Here is a 21,149-nt window from a genome sequence, read left to right on the forward strand (position 1 = left end):
TTAAGGACAAGATTCCATAAAACTGTTGAACCCGGGCTCCTAACGAAAGCTAATTCTTCAGCACATTACATTTCACTGTGTGTCATTTGATGATGTGATCAAATCCATGAATGATTACTAATTACAGAGCCATATCCCTATATCAATATAGATATACCACTTAAAATTTATCTCCAGCCCTCAGTTACTTAAGTGTTGAGGTTCATGTTCACCATCATGTTTGTCCCAAATAATGGTTTTGAAACAAGGTGCAAGCAACATTTGAATGTAGAAAAGTCACAAAATACTTCAAACGATCGGGATATTGTCGTATTTACCTTTGGCGCGAACTGCACTGAGCGAGAAAAGGTGCTTCACGCTGTGTGTAGATATCCGCCCAGCGCTACAGCTCACCCAATCAAATTGCTGAGTGGTTTGCTGGCATTTTCAAGTGTTTACAGTTCATTCTGTGGGTTTTCATCATAAAGTATCAACATACATAGTTTTATGAGTTTTCATTTAAAATGGTTCTCAGCAATGTATTGCCAAAACAAGTATGTTGGTGTGAAACCCTGAATGTAAACTGTAATTGAGAATGTGCCTTATATATCCTGGACTGAACCAATATTCTAGCAAGTGTTGCTTTGGCTTTGCATGTACCAAAATCAGGAAGAAATCATATGAAAGCCACAGAGAAATGTGCATAAGTACAAATTTATCTCCGAGCCATATGTACTTTTGAAAAGAGCCATAAATGGCCTCACGAGCCACAGGTTCCCGACCCCTGCGTAACAACCTTCTTCGCCTTTAGTCAGATCTGTTGTAGCAGGGGGATTTCATCTAAAGCCCATTTCACCATCAAGTTGAGGATGTGTGTCACTCAAAATGCTTTTGACCAGCTTTTAAATGCAAGCACCCATATTGTCTGACCCACCATCAGTCACTACACATTTGACCTTGTCCAGGTGTGATATTTATTGAACAGCACAGCAAAACGTTGCAGTAATTGTACAAAGGTAATCCCACTGAGATGGGGTACACAACGTAAAAGGTGAACACATTGGTCAGGTCGTAAGACAGCAAAAAATTAAATTTGTTTTTAGGGGTCCTTGTGATTTGACAGCAAAAGAGAGGCAGCAGGTTGGATAATATATTGATTCATTCAATTCTTATCAATGAATAGCCTTTTTAAAGTTAAAACAGAATAAAATTGAAATGCTCGCACATTGGTGACTATCTTGAGACTATCGTGTTCTGGGACGGAAAACATTTGTGGTTTTCTCACAATTGCACGATAGTAAAATAAGTGTCAGTTCACGATGTACAAAAGTAAACAGTGAAATATGGACTTAAACATGATACAACTGTTAGTTCCATGTACAGTCGACTCCTGCTATCTTAGCAGCATTGCGTTCAAAATCAAAGGACCTAAAATTTGAACCCACACCTCAATGATGGGTTAGAAGTGAATAGCTGCAATTCTTAGGGAAATTGTATGATCAATAAATACAGTACAGTCAAAATATTGTACAATAAAGCTGACAAAAAACAATTTTGCGACCCTTTGGAAAACATTGAGAAGAAACAATTGTAACCCCCAAATTCTTCAGAAAAGGCTTATAAATAATGACATTGTAGTATAGTTGAAAAATGGTAAAAAACGGGGTTAGAGATAAAATGGAGATATGTCCCCGAATATTGAAAATATATTTCTTTTAGGTGGCAAATAAAATAAAATCCAACAGTGTCAAACTATAAGCTTTTGGTGGCCAGTTTCCTTAACTATTTATAATTATTTAACAGATAGAAAATATAACATTTGGAAGTAGTATTAAAGTATGAGAATTGCCTTTTGGTATATGAATGTGATAAAAAAAAAAAAGACCATTGTTTCATTCTTAACATGAACAACTGGTAAAAAGGGGATACAATATTGATAAAAGTTTTATCCATTGGCAAGAACTAAACATGCAGTTAGTTGGCTTGCCGTCTCTGAGGTATTATCCAATTTTCAATATTGTGGTCAAATTCTGTTTATAGTGCATATTTCACAATAAAAAAGTACAGACTTTTTCTTCTTATAACTCATGCAAAATTCTGTGGAAGAAACTCAAAATGCTGCCTTATCGTCTGAACTTTGTCCAAACATTGAGTTCAACCATTTCAACCTTCAGAAAGGTTATCTATTGACTTGATCTCTATACTGTATATGCTTTTATCTGATCTATCAAAGAAAGGAAGTGGCAAAAGCAGAAACTTACAAGTACTGGGAGTACACATCCCGAGCAATCAAAAATAAAATTGGTCTTGAAAAACGCAATCAGCCATCAAAAATGAAGGTGCTCTTCATGCTTTGTACTTTTCCTTCCCTGTTTCGCTAATGACACAGATATGCTGAAACACAAAAGATACCAGCGATTATGAATTACAACAAGCCCTGGATGAACGTTGAGACTTTGATTGTGAAAGTAGCATGCAAGGATCATAGAAAACCTCACACAATACTGATTATTTCTCAAAATATACAAACGGGTCAGGTGTATCGACATTTCGTTCTGTGTACATTGTTACAAAGAATGACAATACAAAGGAAATTATTATTATTATTATTATTATTAAATATCTTGAACCGAGAAATTTTTACCAACAAAGAAAATGTTGCGGTGAAGTAATTTCAAATCTGGTCAACAGGATTCATTGAAGGTACAGTGTGTGATATTTAATAACTAGATTTTGTTGTATGGTGTTGTGCCACCGGAAAAGAGTGCTTAAAAGCACAAGGAAGAATACAGAGACTCAAAGTGACCAAAACACAACATTATTTGCCCTCACTTTTTGCCTAGCCTTTCACAAATAAAAATGGGTAGAAGAGGGAAAAAATATGAAAAAAAACTAAGAGAAAAAGAAATAAAGTAAAAAAGGAAATATGAAAAAGGAATGAAAAGAACAAAGAAAAAAACAAAAAGGGGGAAAATATGAAAAAGAAGTAAGTAAGAAGTAAAGACTCTCGGGGAAAGTTGTTCAGGGTCATTGTTTGAAAACCACGATTTTAGCAGTAATAATCATTGAGATGTTTGAATTCCAATTGAAATAGACAGCTATTTATTTTAATATCATAAATTTATAATGGACAATATTATTCAAAATTATTCCAATAACATAAAAGAAATAAAGAACAATGACGGAAGGACGTCAGCGAGAGAGAAACATGACCTGGCCCTAACAAATAAAATATGAAAATTCAGCTTTTTTTTCCAGACTCAGTCCCTCAAATTAGGTTAATCGGTCGGGTTGGATTTTTTATGCTAAGTTTAAAAATAATTTTATAGGGTTCTTACACCTTTTTCATGACCTAATTCAAGCACTTTCAAAGCCAATGTTTCGATTTCTGCAGCACCATTAGAAAATCTGGTGTTAGTCATGTATTTTGCAGTTTCAAATATATATGCGATTTGCAAACGCGATTTTTCATCCTGCGCGTGCATTTTTGAAGACAAATCATATTTATATCTTAAGTAAAATGTAAATATATTTGTGGATCTAAACAATACATGTGCAAATATTTTTGGACATATCTCTCACAGTATAGGTGTTGGCAAAAACGACAGTAATATGTACCTTACATTTGTTGCTGTTACATTTTACCACAGGGAAATGCTACCTTAATTTTTTGCATTGCCCATAACAAAAGCCCATAATTGATTCGCAACTCTTGCATTAGTACACAATTGATAGTGCCTTGTTTGGAAGTAGCATGCACCCGTCCTCTTGGGCACAATCCATAGGGAGCAATGATGGACAATGCGTCATAGGACAATGCCATACAAACTCATGCCAGCTGCCATTAATAATGAGGGAAGAAGAAATGCATTGGGAAAGCGAAGCCACCAGAGATCAGTCATTTTTTAGCAGACTTGTTGAGAAACATGACAACTGTTTCTAGGATTTACAAAAACTTCACCCAAAATTCAAGCACTTTTTGATCCTTGAGTACACATTAAAATGGAAGCATGTTCAAGGATCTCAAACACATTTTTATTTTACTAGATAGATATTTATAGATGCATACGAATGTCCAAATAAACCATTGTTTATGTCTTCGTTGGAGTGAGATTATTCTAGATTACATTTTTTAATCGATGTACAAAAATATGTCACAGTTGAACTAAGTACTTAATTTCCACGACTATAAAAGAGCACATGAAAGTATTGGATTTTCTTCAAAATACGCACGAGGCCCTATAGTGCGATGCGCCGTCTGTATGGTGGAAGGGGTACGTCGTAGGACACATTGAGAACGTTTGACTTTTAATAATGCTGGAAGATCTCGAAAATAAAAATAGGCTACACAACCGATGTCTCCATCTGAAATGGTCATGTGATCCCAAACACGTGATCAAAACAACTTAGCATTTCTAAAAATGGAATCTGGTGTTCGGGGACAGAACCGTCTGCCAATTTTGCTACTATTTTTAAAATTTCCACACTTGTACACTTTTGTGTGTTGCTATTGTAAAGAGGACATAGGAGAGAACACATTGAAAATATTAAGGTAAGTGTGGGCTCACAGATTGTGTGTATGTGCCCCATATGTGTGTGTTGAATGCATGTGACAGTAGTGAAATGCAGTGATAGAAAATACATACTCACATTAAGATCCCTGAAATACTCATTGTAGTCCAATGCATACCCCACCACAAATTTGTCAGGGACCTCGAAACCCACATCTGAAAAACAGAAAACAAATATTTACAAACTTCAGTGGACAGAAAACACTTTCCCCATTTGAATGTATTGTTGATGTTTTTTAACTCACAGTCCGGCCGGTACCCCACGCTTCTTGATGTTCTTTTAACCAACAAACTATAAATCGAAAAGAAAAAGACAAAATTACGTGGTTCAATAACATAAAAAATAAAATCAATGCAACACACAAAATAATGCAAATGAGAGTGGTGGGCAAATTTCGATATTTTGCCAGTAATCAGTTCTATTCTGTTTAAGTCTTTTTATTCAGTTTTTAATGACCCTTTCAAATTTATGTAACCTCTAGAATATTTCCTGTGATTCAAACAGATTGTGACATTTTTCTTAAGGGCGTCTGCTTGTTTGATGAAAAACCTGGAAAAGGTTTTGCGCAATCAATCTTACTTTCCTTGCATCTTGCTGAAATAACGTTGCAAAATAAAGTCCAATACACCAACGAATCTTGTTTTTTCTACAGATAGATAGATAGATACTTTATTCATCCCCGAAGGGAAATTCACATTTCCAGCAGCATCCCTGAGCTGAGAACAGTACAATAATAAAGCCAAAAGAATACAATATACAAATACCCAGTGTGACGTGCAAATGCCCACTGTAGCGTGTTATATAGAGTAACTAAATAGTGCTACACAAAATACATATTGCAGTAAGATTTGGTAATATCCAATGTAGGTGGTGTGGTTTAATGTGGGCCTTGACTCTGCCGAGTGGAGTTAAAGAGCTTCATGGCATGAGGAAGAAAGGATCTCTTCAGTCTGTCCGTAGTACAAGACAGTGACAGCAGTCTGTCGCTGAAACTGCTCTTCTGTCTGGAGATAATGCTGTGTAGTGGATGCTCAATTAAAAAACGTAAGCATTCTGCTGTCCGTAGTATCTGATTCTAAAAGGTAAGCAACTTCTACCATGACAGTGTTTCTGTTGATGTCATAGTAAAACTTGGTTACAACTATATTCCAGTTTCTTTCACACTGTCTTGCAAATAGCATCAAAGTATAGTTGAAGTTGTAACGAACCTGTGTGTACAAATTAATGTCGGTGGCAAATATAAGACTGATTTTAAATTTAGCCAATTTGCCACATTGATTTGTCAGGAAGATAAATTTCACAGCAAGTCATGTTTATTTGTATAGCCCTTGATCACAAAAGGCCTGAACAGACCACAGATTATTGCAAACTACAGACTATTATGATACCATCCCCTGATCTAAAACCTACATGAGGGCAAGGAAAAACTCAAAAACCTCGACATGAGGAAAATGAAATAACCTTGAGAAGGGACCGCACATGAGGTAATCCCCCTTCCAGGATGACCAGGCTGCAATGGATGTTGAATTAACAAATAATACACAGATATTGTCAACATAAAATATAGGTTATTCATATGCTATAGAATAGAAGTGTGTTTTAAGCCTAGATTTTAGCAGTTCCACTGAGGTTGCAGGTCGCACTAAAGACAATAAAGTTTTGACAAAAAAACAAACAAGAAAACAACAGACTGTGGACTTCTTAGTTCGAGAGATTTACATTACCTTGCCACTTTAACCATTTTGGGATTGTATTGTTTAAGGAGTTGCAATAATGTCTTCATTGTCTTCCCAGTGTCAATAATATCCTTAGAAAAAGGAAAGGCTCATTAATGAGCATTAACGTTAATATAAGACAATAGTATAAAATACATATACATACCTCCACGATCAGCACATTCTGTGGAAAAGAAATAGTGTTGAGTTGGGCTGGATTGTAAACATGTTATCTTCCTGCAACCCTAGTGATGATAAGCGATTCGAAAAATGAAAAAAATTGAATGATAAATTTTATTTGCAGGCAGAAGAAGAAGGTTACTTGGCTATGATTTTTTCTGTGCCTGTCATTTGCACGCTAACACATGGAGTCGACTACACTCGTGCATGACAATGAGTGGCACTCGATATGAGAATTTCTAGAAAACACTTACTTTGTCTGTCAGAGTAGACAAGTCGTCTCCTCCAATGACTTTGATTTCCCCTGTTGACTGATCATTCTGCATGAACAGAAAGCAAGCAAGCAATTAGCAGATTGAAAATGTGTTGGAAATGGAGAGGAAAACGTATGAGAGAAATGATAATTACACAGTAGCTCTTGAGACGAATGAAGTCCACAGTCATTGGGATGGAGCGGTCGCTGTTCCTGTTCAGGGCCTTTATATAGTCCAGCAGGTCGGCAAAAAACTTGTAGCCTCCTTTCAGCACACATAAGGCAACGATGTGGTGCCCTCCCATTTCCTTCATAATTTCCCTGGCCAATCGCTCTGTCCTGGGATCACATTAAGTGTCAACACAATTATATTTCACTTGTTTTTTAAGTCAACACGAGTCAGTTCCTAGTTCACAAATGGTAAAGTTTGGTAAACCACCCTACAAAAAGATGCAACATTTGGCACAATTGGTTCTATTATGGTTTTTTTTTATAGTGGAAAAAATTCAATTTCACAATATTTCTTGACGGACTCTTCATTTGGAAAAAAAACCTTTTGGTAGTGGTGGCTTTACAGCTTCTTTCAGTTATGCAGTTTAGATGATTCGGCCATCAGTTTTCTTTCGACATCAATGAGGCAAAATGCATAAAAATCTGGTGATGGACTTGGCCAGTCTTTAACCTTTTAGATCTCCGGAGGGACATACAGTAGGCCGTTATTGTGTTTAAAGCTTGATTTGGTCAATTTATTGTTCTAGAATAGTTTTCCCTGGTGAATGTGGATATATTTTTTCTCAAATTGGCATGCAAAACGTTTGTAATAGCCTTGAAAATCCATTTTCACTATATGTTACATGATTTCTTGTGTGCCTGATCAAAAACATTCATATTTAGACATAGCATTACCTCCACTAGGTTTTACTGATGAGTTTGTTTATTTTGGGTGATGAAAAATGAAAGCATATACTTAAAATTCACAACACACAAGCTTATTTGAAAAGTGTTATTTGTAAAAGGGAGCTCAAATCTTAGAATGCAATTTTTTTGCATATAGCCAACTGGTGGATCCTGACCGTTGCGTGCCATGATGGGCTATGTGACAAAGAGTATATAATAGATCAATTCCCTTTCCATGTCTGTTGTAAAAATCAAGCTGGTCCGATACTGAAATGACTAATTAAAGCCTTTGACAGTTATGGGTTTGATGGAAAGACTTGACATCGGCAAACCAGCATCTTTTGCATACATGAAAAAAAGTTGAAGTCAGTTAACGTTCAGCAACCTGTGATCAGACCCACTAGGACAGGCATGTCCAAAGTCCAGCCTGGGGCAAGTTACGGCCCATGATGAAATGTTTTTTCTGGCCCGTGGCCTCGGTTACAATGTTAATAAAATGTGGCCTGCCCGGAATGTCGATTGTAGTATAAAACAAAAACCAAAACAACTTTTCTGCCTAAATTCGCAAAAGACTGGCTTTTTTTCAAATGATGAAACATGCGGAATAAAAAAAGCTAACTCGAAGCGAACGCTGTGAAAAGGTGAAGCAAGTGGAAGCCGTTTTGACGGAATAGAAGTACTTTTGCACAAGACCGTGCAGGTTAAATAAAAATGCTACAAAGGCAAGCTCCGAGGTTGCAACGCTGATCGCCAAGCATTGTAAACGTTTGATGGAGGGTGAATTTATTAAAGATAGTCGGCCATCACACATTTTCAGCTCACCAAACCAGGCACACAATAGGACATTTGCTACACAAATGTTGGAATGATCGTATGTAAAAGGTGTATTTTGCAAAGCCTTAACTTGGCATTTACCTCAAAATTGTGTTGAGACTATTTGGATCGTTAATACTGGAGTACAGAAAGGGTTTTGACATCACCAGCTCCCCAAAAAAATCATAAAGATAAGTGCTAAATCGATAGAAAGACACTGTATCACAAAAAAAATGTTTTCTAACAAGAAGTATAAAAATATAATTGAATGAAAATTTTATTTCGAACATAAAAATAAAAACAGGACAAAAACAATGAGTCAACAACGAAATAATGTCCCACAAAATGTTCGAAAAGGGGTAGTCAGAAGCAGATGCTTATTTTTCCTACCCCTTTATCTTCCCTATTAAATACATTTTATAGATAGCTCCCTCTTGTGTACAATACAACAAAATCTCATGGATATACTTATTACATAGGTCAGATATCAATAATTATAAGTTACAATAATCACATATTTTATACACTAATCTTCGCAATACCCATCCCTCAACGTCATAATGCGCATAATGTCACTGCGGCACCAATGATAATATCAATAAAAATAAACACAATATTTATAACAGTTCTGATGTGATAATAGCACAATAACAACAAGTTAGCCATGGTTTGAAGTGCAGTATTTCCAGTCTCCCTCATATCCCATTTTCTTCATCTCTGTATTTCGCCAGTAATGCTTTTTTGTATTTAAATTTGAACACATGGATATTTGGACATTGTTTGATTTCATTTTGCAAATTATTCCAAAGTCTGACTCCACACACAGACACACACATACTTCTCCTGGTGGTTCTCACCTTTGGGATTTTGAATTCACCACAGCCCCTCAAGTTATAATTTCCCTCTTTCCGAGTGAATAATCTTTGTATGTTTTCTGGCACTATGTTTTTGTTGACTTTAAATAACAGTTGTGAAGTGAAAAATTTTATTAAATCATCCAGTTTCAATAAATTGGACTGCATGAATAAAATATTGGTATGATCCCGATATCCTACCCTGTGTATGGTTCTTATTGCACGTTTTTGAAGGATAAAAAGGGGCTGTAGTGAACTTTTGTAATTATTTCCCCAGACTTCTGCACCATATGTTAAATATGGCAGAACGAGAGAACAATATAATAAATACAATGCATTATAATGTAAAAGAACTTTGGTTTTATTAATTATTGAAATGCTTTTAGATACCTTTGTTTGTATGTGTCTGATGTGTGTTTTCCAACTTAGTTTATTGTCTATTATGACACCTAAAAACTTAATTTCTGATACAATGTCTATTGTGACACCATCCATTTTTACTTCTAAATTTTGATTTGCCTTACGATTACCAAAGAATATTACTTTGGTTTTATTTAAATTTAAAGATAATTTATTTATATCCATCCATACTTTTAGGTTAATTAGTTCACGATTAATACAGGTTACCAAATCCATATAGTTATCATTTGAATAGAAAATGTTAGTGTCATCTGCAAATACTACTATTTTCAATAGTTTTGAAACATTAAAAATATCGTTAATATATAAATTAAATAGCTTTGGACCCAGGATAGAACCCTGTGGTACTCCACAACAGATGTCCAAATATTCAGATGAAAACTCTCCCATTTTTACATATTGCTTCCTCCCCGTCAAATAACTTTGAATCCATTTCAAAGCCACTCCCCTGATGCCATATCTTTCCAGTTTTTTTAATAGTATATTATGATTAATGGTATCAAATGCTTTTTTTAAGTCAATAAATACCCCGACTGCGTATCTCTTCTTTTCTATACTGTGGGTGATTTCTTCTACTGCATCAATAATTGCCATTGTTGCTGATCTGTTTGCTCTAAAACCATATTGACTTTCATTAATCAATTTATGTTTATCTACAAATTGTTCCAGTCTATTATTGTAAAGTCTCTCTAATATTTTAGAGAACTGAGGAAGCAGAGATACCGGTCTATAGTTTGTAAAAGTGTGCTTGTTCCCATTTTTGTATATTGGTATAACTTTTGCTATTTTCATTTGATTTGGAAATGTGCCTGTTAGAAATGATAGATTACAGATGTAGGTCAATGGTTTCACAATGCTGTTTATAATTTGCTTAATTAGTACCATATCGATGTCAAAACAATCCATAGACGTTTTGTTTTTACAGTTGTTAACCACGTCTAAGATTTCTGATTCCGTAACCCCAGATAAAAACATGGTCTTGGAGTTCATTTTTATTAGTGACTTAAATTGTTTACCACTGCACTCTGGGATATTTGCAGCGAGCTCTGGTCCAACATTTACAAAATAACTATTGAAATTCTCCACAACTTGATTTAAATTATAATTTTCACTGTTCTTATCAATAAAATAGTTTGGATATGCATTGCTTACATTCTTTCCTTTTATTATACTATTTAATATATCCCAAATACCTTTGATATTACTTTTGTTATGATGTAATAAATTGGTATAGTATAATTTCTTGCTTGCTCTTAATATTCCTGTCAATTTGTTTTTATACGTTTTATACCGGGTTTCGGCTTCCTTAGTTCTTAGTTTAATAAATTTTCTATATAAGTAGTTTTTTTTCTTACAAGCATTATGTAAACCCTTAGTTATCCATGGATGATTTACAGATTTATTCTTAATATTAATTTGTCTCATTGGGCAATTTTTGTTGTACTTGTTGGTGAATATTTCCAAAAATATGTCAAACGCACCATCCACATCATCTGTACTATATATAGCATTCCAGTTTTGTTTAACTAAGTCATCATACAGTGATATAATAGTCGCTTCAGTTCTAACTCGTTTGTAAACATAATCCTTAATTGATTCTTGTCTAGTAACCTTTTCATCATATACTGTAAATACTGGTAGGTGATCAGAAATATCACAAACCAGTAACCCGCTGACATTTGTAAATTCCATATTATTTGTAAATATATTGTCAATGAGTGTTGCACTGTGTGAAGTGAGTCTACTAGGCCTTAATATAGTTGGGTACAAACTCATACTGTACATCATATTAATATAGTCATCAATGTTTTTATGGTTGTTTGGATTCATTAGATCGATGTTGAAATCTCCACAAATGAATAGTGTTTTGGCGCTTATTGTTGAATATGTTTTTTCAGCCCAGTTTGTGAAGGTTTCCAGATTTGAGCCCGGTGTTCTATACACACAACTGACTATGATATTTTTCCTTTTTTCATTTATAATTTCTATTGTAATACATTCAAGTAAATCGTCAATGACAAATGACATGTTTTGTAATATTTTCGATTTTAATCTTTTGTGCACATATATAGCTACTCCACCTCCTATTTTGTTAGTTCTATTTACATAGTTCAGAATATAATTATTTAATTCAAAATTTACACCCCTTCCCTCACTGAACCACGTTTCAGAAACTGCAATAACACTAAACGGGTTCTCAAATTGTTGTAAGTACTCAGTGATGTCATCAAAATGTGTGTACATACTTCTACTGTTAAAGTGTATTATTGAGAATTTGTCTTCAGATTTAACAAAGGTATTGTATTCATTTCCAGTATAATATTTGCAATTGTCTGAGCTAGCTGATATGAATTTGTGGTCAGGATCGAAGTCATCTAATCTTGAATTATTGGAGTCAGTGTGATTAACAATGCTCAGTTCCGGTAAATCATGGCCTAATATTTTATGATGGATTTTTTTATTGTGATCTGTAATAAGGGTGTCCATATTGTCAGTCCAGGATGCCATTGTTACACTTCAGGCAAATCTGTCCAGCTCCTGCATTTCTCGAACCCATAATATTTTTGCTTGTTCCGGAGTGCCGTTTAACTTTATGTATACTCTGCAGTTTGAAGTCCATGTTCCTTGTATTTTGTTCGTTTTCCTCAAAAATCGAGCCTGTCTTGCAATGTCAGAGTTTTTTTTGCTTAAGTGTTCATTTAAATAAACATTAGTCCCTTTTACTTTTTTTCCTTGCTTAAGGATTTCATGTTTCCGTTTTCTGTTAACAAACCTTACGATGGTCGCCTTGGGTCGGTTGTCACCTCTTGTTAATGGGTGGCATGCTTCTATGTCCTCAGCATTGATGGATATGCCTTTTTTACTCATAAAAGCAATGACCTGTTGCTCAGCTGAATCCTCATCTGCATCTGTTGCAATATTTGTATTTGCCACAGCCTTGGCATAGGTCCGAGGTTTGATGTCCAAACCGGTGATAATGATGTCGTTTATCCTGGTATACTGTTCCAGATCTGCTACGCGTCCTTCTAGTGCAATAATCCTCTTTTCTTTCTCCATGTTTTCGTTTTTTAGGTCTTTGATTTCTGCCATTAAACTCAAAATTGTGTCTTGTTGTCTGGTGACGATATCCATTTTATCCATTAAAAAGCCGAGTGACTTTTTAATTTCCTCGAGTTCTTTATCTCTGCTCGGCATCTTGAAAATTTCACGTTCCTCTTACGGCACCGTCCGCTGGTCGCATCACCCAATCGCCCTCTGAGTCTCAAGTTGTTATTTTCGCCGGACTTAGTTTCCCCGACTGTTGGTCGCTATACAAGTAGCGCCGCCATGTTTGCCAGCGTCAACAATGGCCGATCTTTAACGTGTGGCGACACGCTTTTGGCGTTATGGCGACTCGCTCTTGACGAAGCACACTCAAACGAGCGAAGAGACGATTCGACGCCGCAGAGTCAACCAAAAGCCGAACGGTCGACGAGCAGGAAAAAAAGCGGCTGCGGGGAGTGAAGGCGAGTCACGTCCCAGCCGGAGCTAGCTTGACTGCCGCTTCCCCGCACGGAGCCGACGTCGCCGATACAATCTGAAACTTTCCAACAGTTCAAGCTGAAAAATCTCAGTCCAGAATTCGTGAATTCTGGTATAGCTGGAATCTGAATCGCGACGACGTGGGAGACACAAAATTTGCCGCCACTCGATAACCCGGAAGCCATAATAATAAAACTATAAAGATATTTTTCTTGGTTCAACATGAGTTTTTACCTGATCTGAGTACATAGTCTCAGTATTTAGATAGCCTTAATATTCAATTTGATGGAGGCCCTAAAAGATCGATAAACACATAATCGGCTAGCACTTATGAAGATCCTCTTTTCAGAAAATGTCTGGTACTCTAGGAATTAGTGACTGATGGGTCTTTTCCGTGTGGGGAAACAACTGTCAGTAGGAAATTTTATTTGAAAAAGAAGGAAGTTTATCAGGTACTGAATATGTCACAAGGAAGTTGTTAACCAGTCTTCTGCACAGCCTTTAGCATTCATCGACTATCCTTACTTTTTTTTAACTTAATTTCACTATATGACAGCTCAGGAATATCAAAAAACCCTCATAGTTTAGCTATTTGAACAAGAGATTGTTTCGGAAAAGGGTACAACAGTAAGACTAAACCATTCAGTATACCATATACTTTTCTCCTTAATATTTTTTGTGGTCACTTGAGCTAAAATCCTTCAGTATTTAAAAAATAAAATAATTAGCAACTCCCTACCCAGTTTAGCATTACAAACTGATTAGTCATCGTATTTCTGCAAGGTCATCAGAGAGCCCACCTGTCCAAAATGAGCCCGTGTGGGATGTAAACACGTTCTAGGTCACATGCATAGTGCTTTGGTATGCAGAACAGGTCCAGATCATAACCTTGCTCCTCGTCAGTAATCTGAAATGGAGCAAATACGAGAGTGTTCACATCAGATTAACCTGATAAAAGGGAGTACAAAACATGGTGACAAGGTCATTGTAGCTTTATATTTTCCATAGAATATTTCAAAGTGTTGCAACAGTCAACTGTACAGAGCCTCACTAAGGCTGTGATAGATGAGGTCAGGGAAAGAATGATTTTGTAAATCCTTACACAATGCATTAGTTAAACGTATTAAATGCCATTGATTATGTATTTTTTGACTTATTTTTAATTGAAGTCGAGCGCTGGTGAATGAGTTAAATACAAAAACAAAAGATTGTTGTAACAGGCTAAGAGATAGATTTCCGAGAGATATCACCACTCTAAACAAGCGCACAGAAAGGTAAAAAATATACACCTTTCCAGTAAAAATTGATACACATATATTGTTTGTACTTTTTTTTTTTGCTACTGCTAAAAGTGATTGCAGTAATTTTCATTGCACTATTGTTACGATGCCCTCTTTTTTTATTGCACTATTATTAGAACTTAGGCCAGTCTCTAAACACTACACTGTAAATATTTTTATCCTAAAATTATTTTCTCTGTGAATTATTTTTTTCTTGTTTAACCCGGAGTGCCATGTCTAATCACGTTGCAAACAATTTTCACCACGTTGCTATCAATGACAATAAAGACAAATGATTTCAATACTGGTAACAAACAAAAAAAATAATATTTTATTATAGGATGTCAAAACTGCACATTTCACCACACAACAGTAGCGTCTTTGACAATAAAACAAATAAATAAATAAAAGCAGCTATGATTTAAGTGAAAAATAAGTTTATTAGTTAGGGCTGGATAAAAGCTCTCCCCAAAACTTTCTTCACTAAAAGGAAATCATAAAGGCTATACATTCTTGAAAATTCCATACATTACAATGTTTCCTTTATTTCATGAAATAACCTGGACTACTATTAGCCTCTCGACCCCAAGCGTTATACTAACTGGTGTCATGTGAAAGCAGAGAAGCTAGTGAAAAATTTGAGGTATCGTGAGAATTTTAACCTCAAGTAAAGTAGGCGTTTTAACTATTGTAATCCCCGATTTGGAGAAGTTAGGTGATATTACATGCCAGGCAACGGAAACTGTAGTTAAGCAACGCAAGAGTACAATTAAGGCGTATGTGAATGAAACACAAAACATACCCATCTGTTTGGACAAAACAAGCCCAAATGCAGATAACCGTGGAGCACACACCAGAGTGCCTCAGGGTCCGAGGTTTTTTTTTTCCCCACTTACATAATGTGAGCACTTGTTCAGGACAACCGTGAAGTTTGAACGGGAACATTCTACAACCGCAGTGTTACTTTATTCACATGTTAATATTAGTTTTATCACCGTAAGTTCAATTTGTTTACTTTCTAGCCCTCTCTTGTAGAGGGCCCTTTTTTACATTCAATAGCTGACAAGATGAGGGGACCTATTTATATATATATATATATATATATATATATATATATAGCTCTGCTCAAATGTATTGGATCAATCTGAATGTTTGGAATTTTGCACCCTATTGCACAAGCTTGTCAGGCATACTGTACTGTAATTAAACATACGTTACATTCCCAAAACGAGAAAAAAAGACAGTATACTGTATGCATACTTTCCAACACTATTGCTTCATGCGTTAGCCTACCCCGTTTCGCCCCTAACAACGCCTACTGCTTTTTAAATTTCAAAATTTACTGTTTTTTTTTTCCAAATTTAAACAACAAAAAGTCTTGAATCGTAGGTCGCCGGGCCACTTTTAAGGATGCAACTCTGGACGGATTTTTTTTTGGGCTGTTTTAAAGTTAGATTAAGTGTTTTTTGTTCCATATTATTTATTTTGCAGAAATGGAGCGCTTGATAAAATGTACCACTTTATGATGTCAAATGGTTGGCTTGTATGTAAATGGAGTGTAACCACAGACTCCAAAACTGTCTTTAATTTCTGTGTTATCCAATAATACATTTTAACAGGTGCAACTGGTAGGTGTCACTTATAGTTGCTAAAATAATTTAACTGCGTCACCAATTTTAATAATTAGACCATTTTAAACGTGTGATTTGGTTTTACATTTCAAGATTTAATGACGACGTCTTTTTACGGAACTATTTTATCACGTGATCAAAACGAGGCAAAGCGTGTTTTATCACTACCAATTTTGGTCTAGCGTGGAGCGCGTACGTTTCTTGGCATCAGCTGCTAAAGGAAAACGACAATATCGTAGTTTGTTTTTAAAGGTCCGAAAAAATGTTACGTTGTGAAGGTTACATTCGTCACGTTTACAAAGCGTAGAGGCCGCGTGCGTGGCATTGTAGCCCTAGGGCACGCGTGAAACCATAGAAACAGGGATAAACACAAAACGCTTTGGATTAAGCGTGCCACAAAAATGGCATTGCTAATATACAAATAATTAATAAAACACATGAACGCCCACGTAATAACAGCACTCATGTCTTCCCACATGCTTACCACAATACACTGGCCGGATGTCGCCATGTCTGTTCTCGCCGCGCTTCCCTTATGTGTACTAGTCTCCGCGAAATAACGGGGGGGAATAGAATGGTACTAACGTTACTGTCCCTTTTTCTGACAGCTCACATGGAATAGCTAGCTCAGACGTTGCTGCTGTACCCTTCCGGCCCACATGACGTTTCTACGCTCTAGTGGAGCGGGAAGGTTGTGAGGAGGAGGTATGAAGCAGGCGTGCAATCGGAAGGCAGTTTTTGGAGCGACGCCCTCTTTATTCAACGAAGCGTTTGGGAGACCCGCCCCTTAATGCAACCGAATTGTGATGCTAATCTAGTAAACTGGGGTGGCTAAGTATGCATGTTCGAAGCGAAAATATAAGGATTTAACCACTGGACTTTTAAATCAAAAGTAGAAAGTATTGTAAGTATGTCAACCTCCAGGGCTCCATGCCCGTACAAGCTGTCGTATTTTCCCTTACAAAATACAAAATAGTCGTACACCATATTTTTTTCCGGAATGAAAAAAATGTTAAAACGTCATATTGTCAGATATAACGAAATTGTGAATATGCTTAGTTGCTGCTAAGATTGTCGAGAAAAATTGTTTAAACCTCACATTGTTTATTTGCTGTTAATAGTGTCAATAAAATTGTTCAAACCCCAAAAATTTAAACATAAAAGTGTCGATAAAACCTCATATTGTTAGAATATGATATAATGAAATTGTGAATGTGTTTAATTGCTGTTAAAAATGTCGACAAAAATTGTTTAAACCTCACATTGTTTATTTGCTGTTAAAAGTGTCAGTAAAGGCTGGGAGTTGCGGTTGGACCCAAAGGCTTACATAATAGGAATTTTGCCAGAAGAATTACTATCTGGTCAACAGAAATATATACTAAGGGTAATGCTTCTGGTAGCAAAGAAAATGATCACAGTGTCCTGGCTGAAACCACAACCTCCTGACATAAAACAATGGAGAGACAAATTAAAGCAAATGTACATTATGGAAAAAATCACTGCAAGACTTCAACTGAAACTTGACCAATTCGAGAAAAGATGGAAGCCTATCACACAAATTTTACTTGATGTCTAATCACCTCCCCCTATTTATTATGTTTTTTTTTTTTGTTTTTTTTTTGGGTGTATATTTTTATTTATTATTTTTTTATATATTTCTTTTTGTATGGATGTATTGTATGAACATTTATTCTTCTTTTCTATTAATAGTATTTTTTCTTCTTTATTGTTCCTTCTGTTATTTATGAGTGTGTCAAGTGTATATATTTTGTGTTGATGTAAGATGGTGGAATCAAACCTCTGTCAAAATTGGTGTGAGAAATAAAAAGTAAAAAAAAAAAAGTGTCAGTAAAATTATTCCCCCCAAAAAATGCATGATGGGAAATCCCCGGGCGGCAGACGCATGCGATTGACAAATTGGCGTTTTTCCGTACAGATTTCCTTGTATGTCGTACTCGTCTTAAAATGCATAAAAAACAAACTTTGTACGGCAAAACCGCACAGGTTGACATGTATGGTTTCGTCACATCTATCGCCAGGGCTGGGTGTTATTGTATGAAACCCAGAGACGAGATTAAGCCAGGATATGTTTGTTATTTTAGTCCATTAAAGCAGGTTCAATTTAGCTCACCTAAGTTACTGTATTGCTTTACTCTCTGCAGCAGTGGCTGAGATCAAAGATGTCATCGGAAATGCATGCAAAGGACGTCAATGGACAAAAGATGATCCAAGGCAGATGAGAGACATAGTGCAGGCAGAGGTCCGCCATTCAGAGGATGAGGGCAGGTGGTCGAGGGCTGTGGAGCTTGAAGTCCAAGGAGCCTGGACGAAGTGGGACCTTCTAAAGCAAAGGATCACCTGGCCAGAACTCAGGAGGTTGGAACCTTTCCGTATCTCTTTCTTGCTCTGTTCAGTGTACGACACCCTTCCAACACCAACCAACCTCTACAGGTGAGGGTTGGGAGAGGCCCCACAGTGCAGGCTATTTGGTGGGAGAGGCGCACATACTGGCAGGATGCCAGACTGCTCATAGCCAGGGCAGATATTGCTGGTGCCACGACAAGGTCCTCAGTGCACTGGCTTACATCTTGGAGCAGGGAAGGCGGAAGAAGCACAAACCTCAATCTAGTTCAACACATTCCATCCAGTTCATCAGGGAAGGGGAGAAACCAGCATCTTCCAAGAAGAACCTTTTGCAAACAGCACCAGCGTGGCAGATGAGGGTAGACCTGGGAAGAAGCTTACACTTTCCCCAGGAAGTCCAAACTTCCCTGAGGCCAGACATGGTGATTTGGTCAGATGAGGCCCAAAAGATCATCTCTATTGAGCTCACTGTACCGTGGGAAGATGAATGCAGCGAAGCCCATGAAAAGAAAAACACAAACTATTAAAAACTGGTCCAACAGTGCAGGGACAAGGGATGGCAGACCTGTCGAAAAAGCTGGTATTCTAAAAAGAGTCAGAATTTCCCATCTGTTCAATGGACCATTAGTTAGATTTGATTTATTAAACTCACTTTATATTGATTACTGCTGATTGTTATTTTATCATATTGTTTCGTGTTTCTTTTTGTCGCACTTCAAGTATAGGATAAATATGTTACTGGTGAGGTGCAATAAATATTAAAAGGTTTTATAACACATTTGCCTGTTATTCTCTATTCAACTGACTTGAATACTTCTCAGAAAACTTCAAATTATTTGACATACAACTTCTTTTTTGCAGTAACGGAAATCGTTACTTTGTCTGGTAACTAGTTACTTTTACTATAGAGTAACTCAGTTACTAACACACTTAATTTTCAGAAGAAGTAGTAAGTAACTATAACTAATTACCTTTTTAATGTAAGCTGTACAACACTGCCAATGAGTGGAAATGAGAAACAAAATGATATTAAACATGTTCAAGAAGGCGTTGTTATACAATGATACCTCTACGTAAGGGATTAGTTTGTTCCTGGATTGTGCTCGTATCTAGAACTGCGCGTATCTTGAGTAAATTTTCCTTATACAGAATAACTGAATTAATAACTCAATTAATCAGTTCCTGGGCCCCCGAAAGCATTTAACTAAATCCTAGATAGCTGTAAAACACATCTTCCTGATCACTAAAAACACGTTCACATAGTAACAATAATAATTGAACATAAAAACAGTAATAAGATGATAATAGAATGACTTTAAAGTAGAGGTCTCAAACCTTTTTCAAGCAGAGAACTAGTTTTTGTTACTAATTGCACAAAGGCACCCAGTTGGATAGGCATTTCTAAAATAGCAAGTGATCATGATATTAGTGTGTTTCTAATATCTTACTACCAGATTATATATTGGTAGGGTTTAATAGACTCAGTCAACCTCCCCAAAAATATCAGTTTACTAGAAAATCACAATGACCCAGCACTGGCGAGTTATTTTGAGAACAGGTCCACGGGCACCTCAGCTGTTCTTGGGGACCACAGCTTTAAAGTCCTGGTCTCTAGTGTTAATGTCTGGAAGTTCTTATATCTTGGATTTTCTCTTGTTTGTAAGTCAAAATTTTTGTTTAAAAGACAGCTCGTATCTAGAGTTTGTATGAGGACAGCCATTGCGCTGATGTGGCCCTTGATAAAAATGAGTTTGAAACCCCTTCTTCTTGATGTTGTGTAAATTGTCAGAACGTCCTAACCAATGTTCCCTCTAAGCTGCGTGGTGCGGAATTGCGCACTACCCAGAGCTTTTCCGCGCACAAGAAAATCTAGCCATCTCACAAAAATCAGGGCTCGAAATTTCTAATTAAGAAGCGAATTAAGTCAAAGTTAGGGTCCATGAAGGAAAAAATACAAGGGTTCCCCTGACGTTGTGTTCTAAATGCGGTATTTTGAAGTCAAGGCCGAAGGAGAACGAAGTTGAGTAAAGTCAGTAGAGTTTTTCGAGAACCGGCTTCTTCGGTCCTAAACGGCTCTTCAGGTTGTTTTTGCTTCATTCATCCCTATATGACCAAATATTATGTAAAATTATGCACAAAATGACTTAAAGGAAGGGGGAATAGTACAAAAAAGAAAAAAATAACAAAATGAAAAAGTAGTGAAAAGCTGAGGAAAAAAAAAGAAACAAAAGGAAGAGAAAAAAAAAGAAAAAATTCAGGAAAAAGACAGAAAAAAAGAAAAAGAAACAAAGGAAAAAAAGTAAATAGAGAACAACAAAAAAAAAGCAACAGGTAGGAAAAAATAAACACAATATGATTGTTTTAAAGGAATTAAATAAAATAGAAAAAAACAGGGAAAAAGAAGAAAAAGTTTGTGTTGCATTCAAATAATTTCCAATTATACCAAGTCAATCTTGTTGCCAACATTGTACTTCCACTAAAAAATGTGATTAAATACAGTAGTGTATTGTGCAACCGACTAAATAAGCCCCCCAAAATGTTAGTAGTATGCGACAAAAGATACTAGGAAAAAAAAGAAATGGAAATCTTGTGAAAGAATTGTTGTCAAAACAAATGACGTTTGTAGGCCGTACAACCTTTGCAATAATACATTAGTCAATTCATTCAAA

The 21,149-nt window shown here is 36.2% G+C and overlaps 1 protein-coding gene and 1 long non-coding RNA gene across 2 annotated transcripts; one reads left to right on the forward strand and one right to left on the reverse strand.

Annotated features, from left to right (window-relative positions):
• Positions 1-929: 929 nt before the first annotated feature.
• hprt1 (hypoxanthine phosphoribosyltransferase 1) lies at positions 930-16,831 on the reverse strand. The gene is made up of 9 exons (XM_088344458.1): positions 16,601-16,831; positions 14,006-14,112; positions 6,855-7,038; positions 6,701-6,766; positions 6,433-6,450; positions 6,276-6,358; positions 4,796-4,842; positions 4,630-4,706; positions 930-2,373 (listed from the first exon to the last, which is right to left on the reverse strand). The coding sequence occupies exons 1-9, from the start codon at positions 16,625-16,627 to the stop codon at positions 2,326-2,328; spliced, it is 657 nt and encodes a 218-aa protein (XP_088200584.1). The 5' UTR covers positions 16,628-16,831; the 3' UTR covers positions 930-2,325.
• LOC148359253 (uncharacterized) lies at positions 16,586-19,258 on the forward strand. Its single transcript, XR_015851393.1, has 3 exons — positions 16,586-17,020; positions 18,279-18,492; positions 18,568-19,258. It is a non-coding gene; the product is annotated as an uncharacterized LOC148359253 (long non-coding RNA).
• Positions 19,259-21,149: the final 1,891 nt, after the last annotated feature.

The sequence above is a fragment of the Urocampus carinirostris genome, chromosome 9 (assembly GCF_059441175.1).
Source record: "Urocampus carinirostris isolate Australia breed hairy pipefish chromosome 9, RoL_Ucar_1.0, whole genome shotgun sequence".
Taxonomy (NCBI): domain Eukaryota; kingdom Metazoa; phylum Chordata; class Actinopteri; order Syngnathiformes; family Syngnathidae; genus Urocampus; species Urocampus carinirostris.

What these genes read in the sequence shown, in the direction of transcription:
- hprt1 (XM_088344458.1), bottom strand. Translation starts at nt 16,627, where the DNA reads ATGGCGACATCCGGCCAGTGTATTGTG. An exon ending in AAAATGGTTAAAGTGGCAAG is followed by an intron (nt 4,843 to 6,275) that starts GTAATGTAAATC and finishes TTCGATTTATAG; the next exon opens with TTTGTTGGTTAAAAGAACAT. An exon ending in AGTATTTCAGGGATCTTAAT is followed by an intron (nt 2,374 to 4,629) that starts GTGAGTATGTAT and finishes TTTGTGTTTCAG; the next exon opens with CATATCTGTGTCATTAGCGA.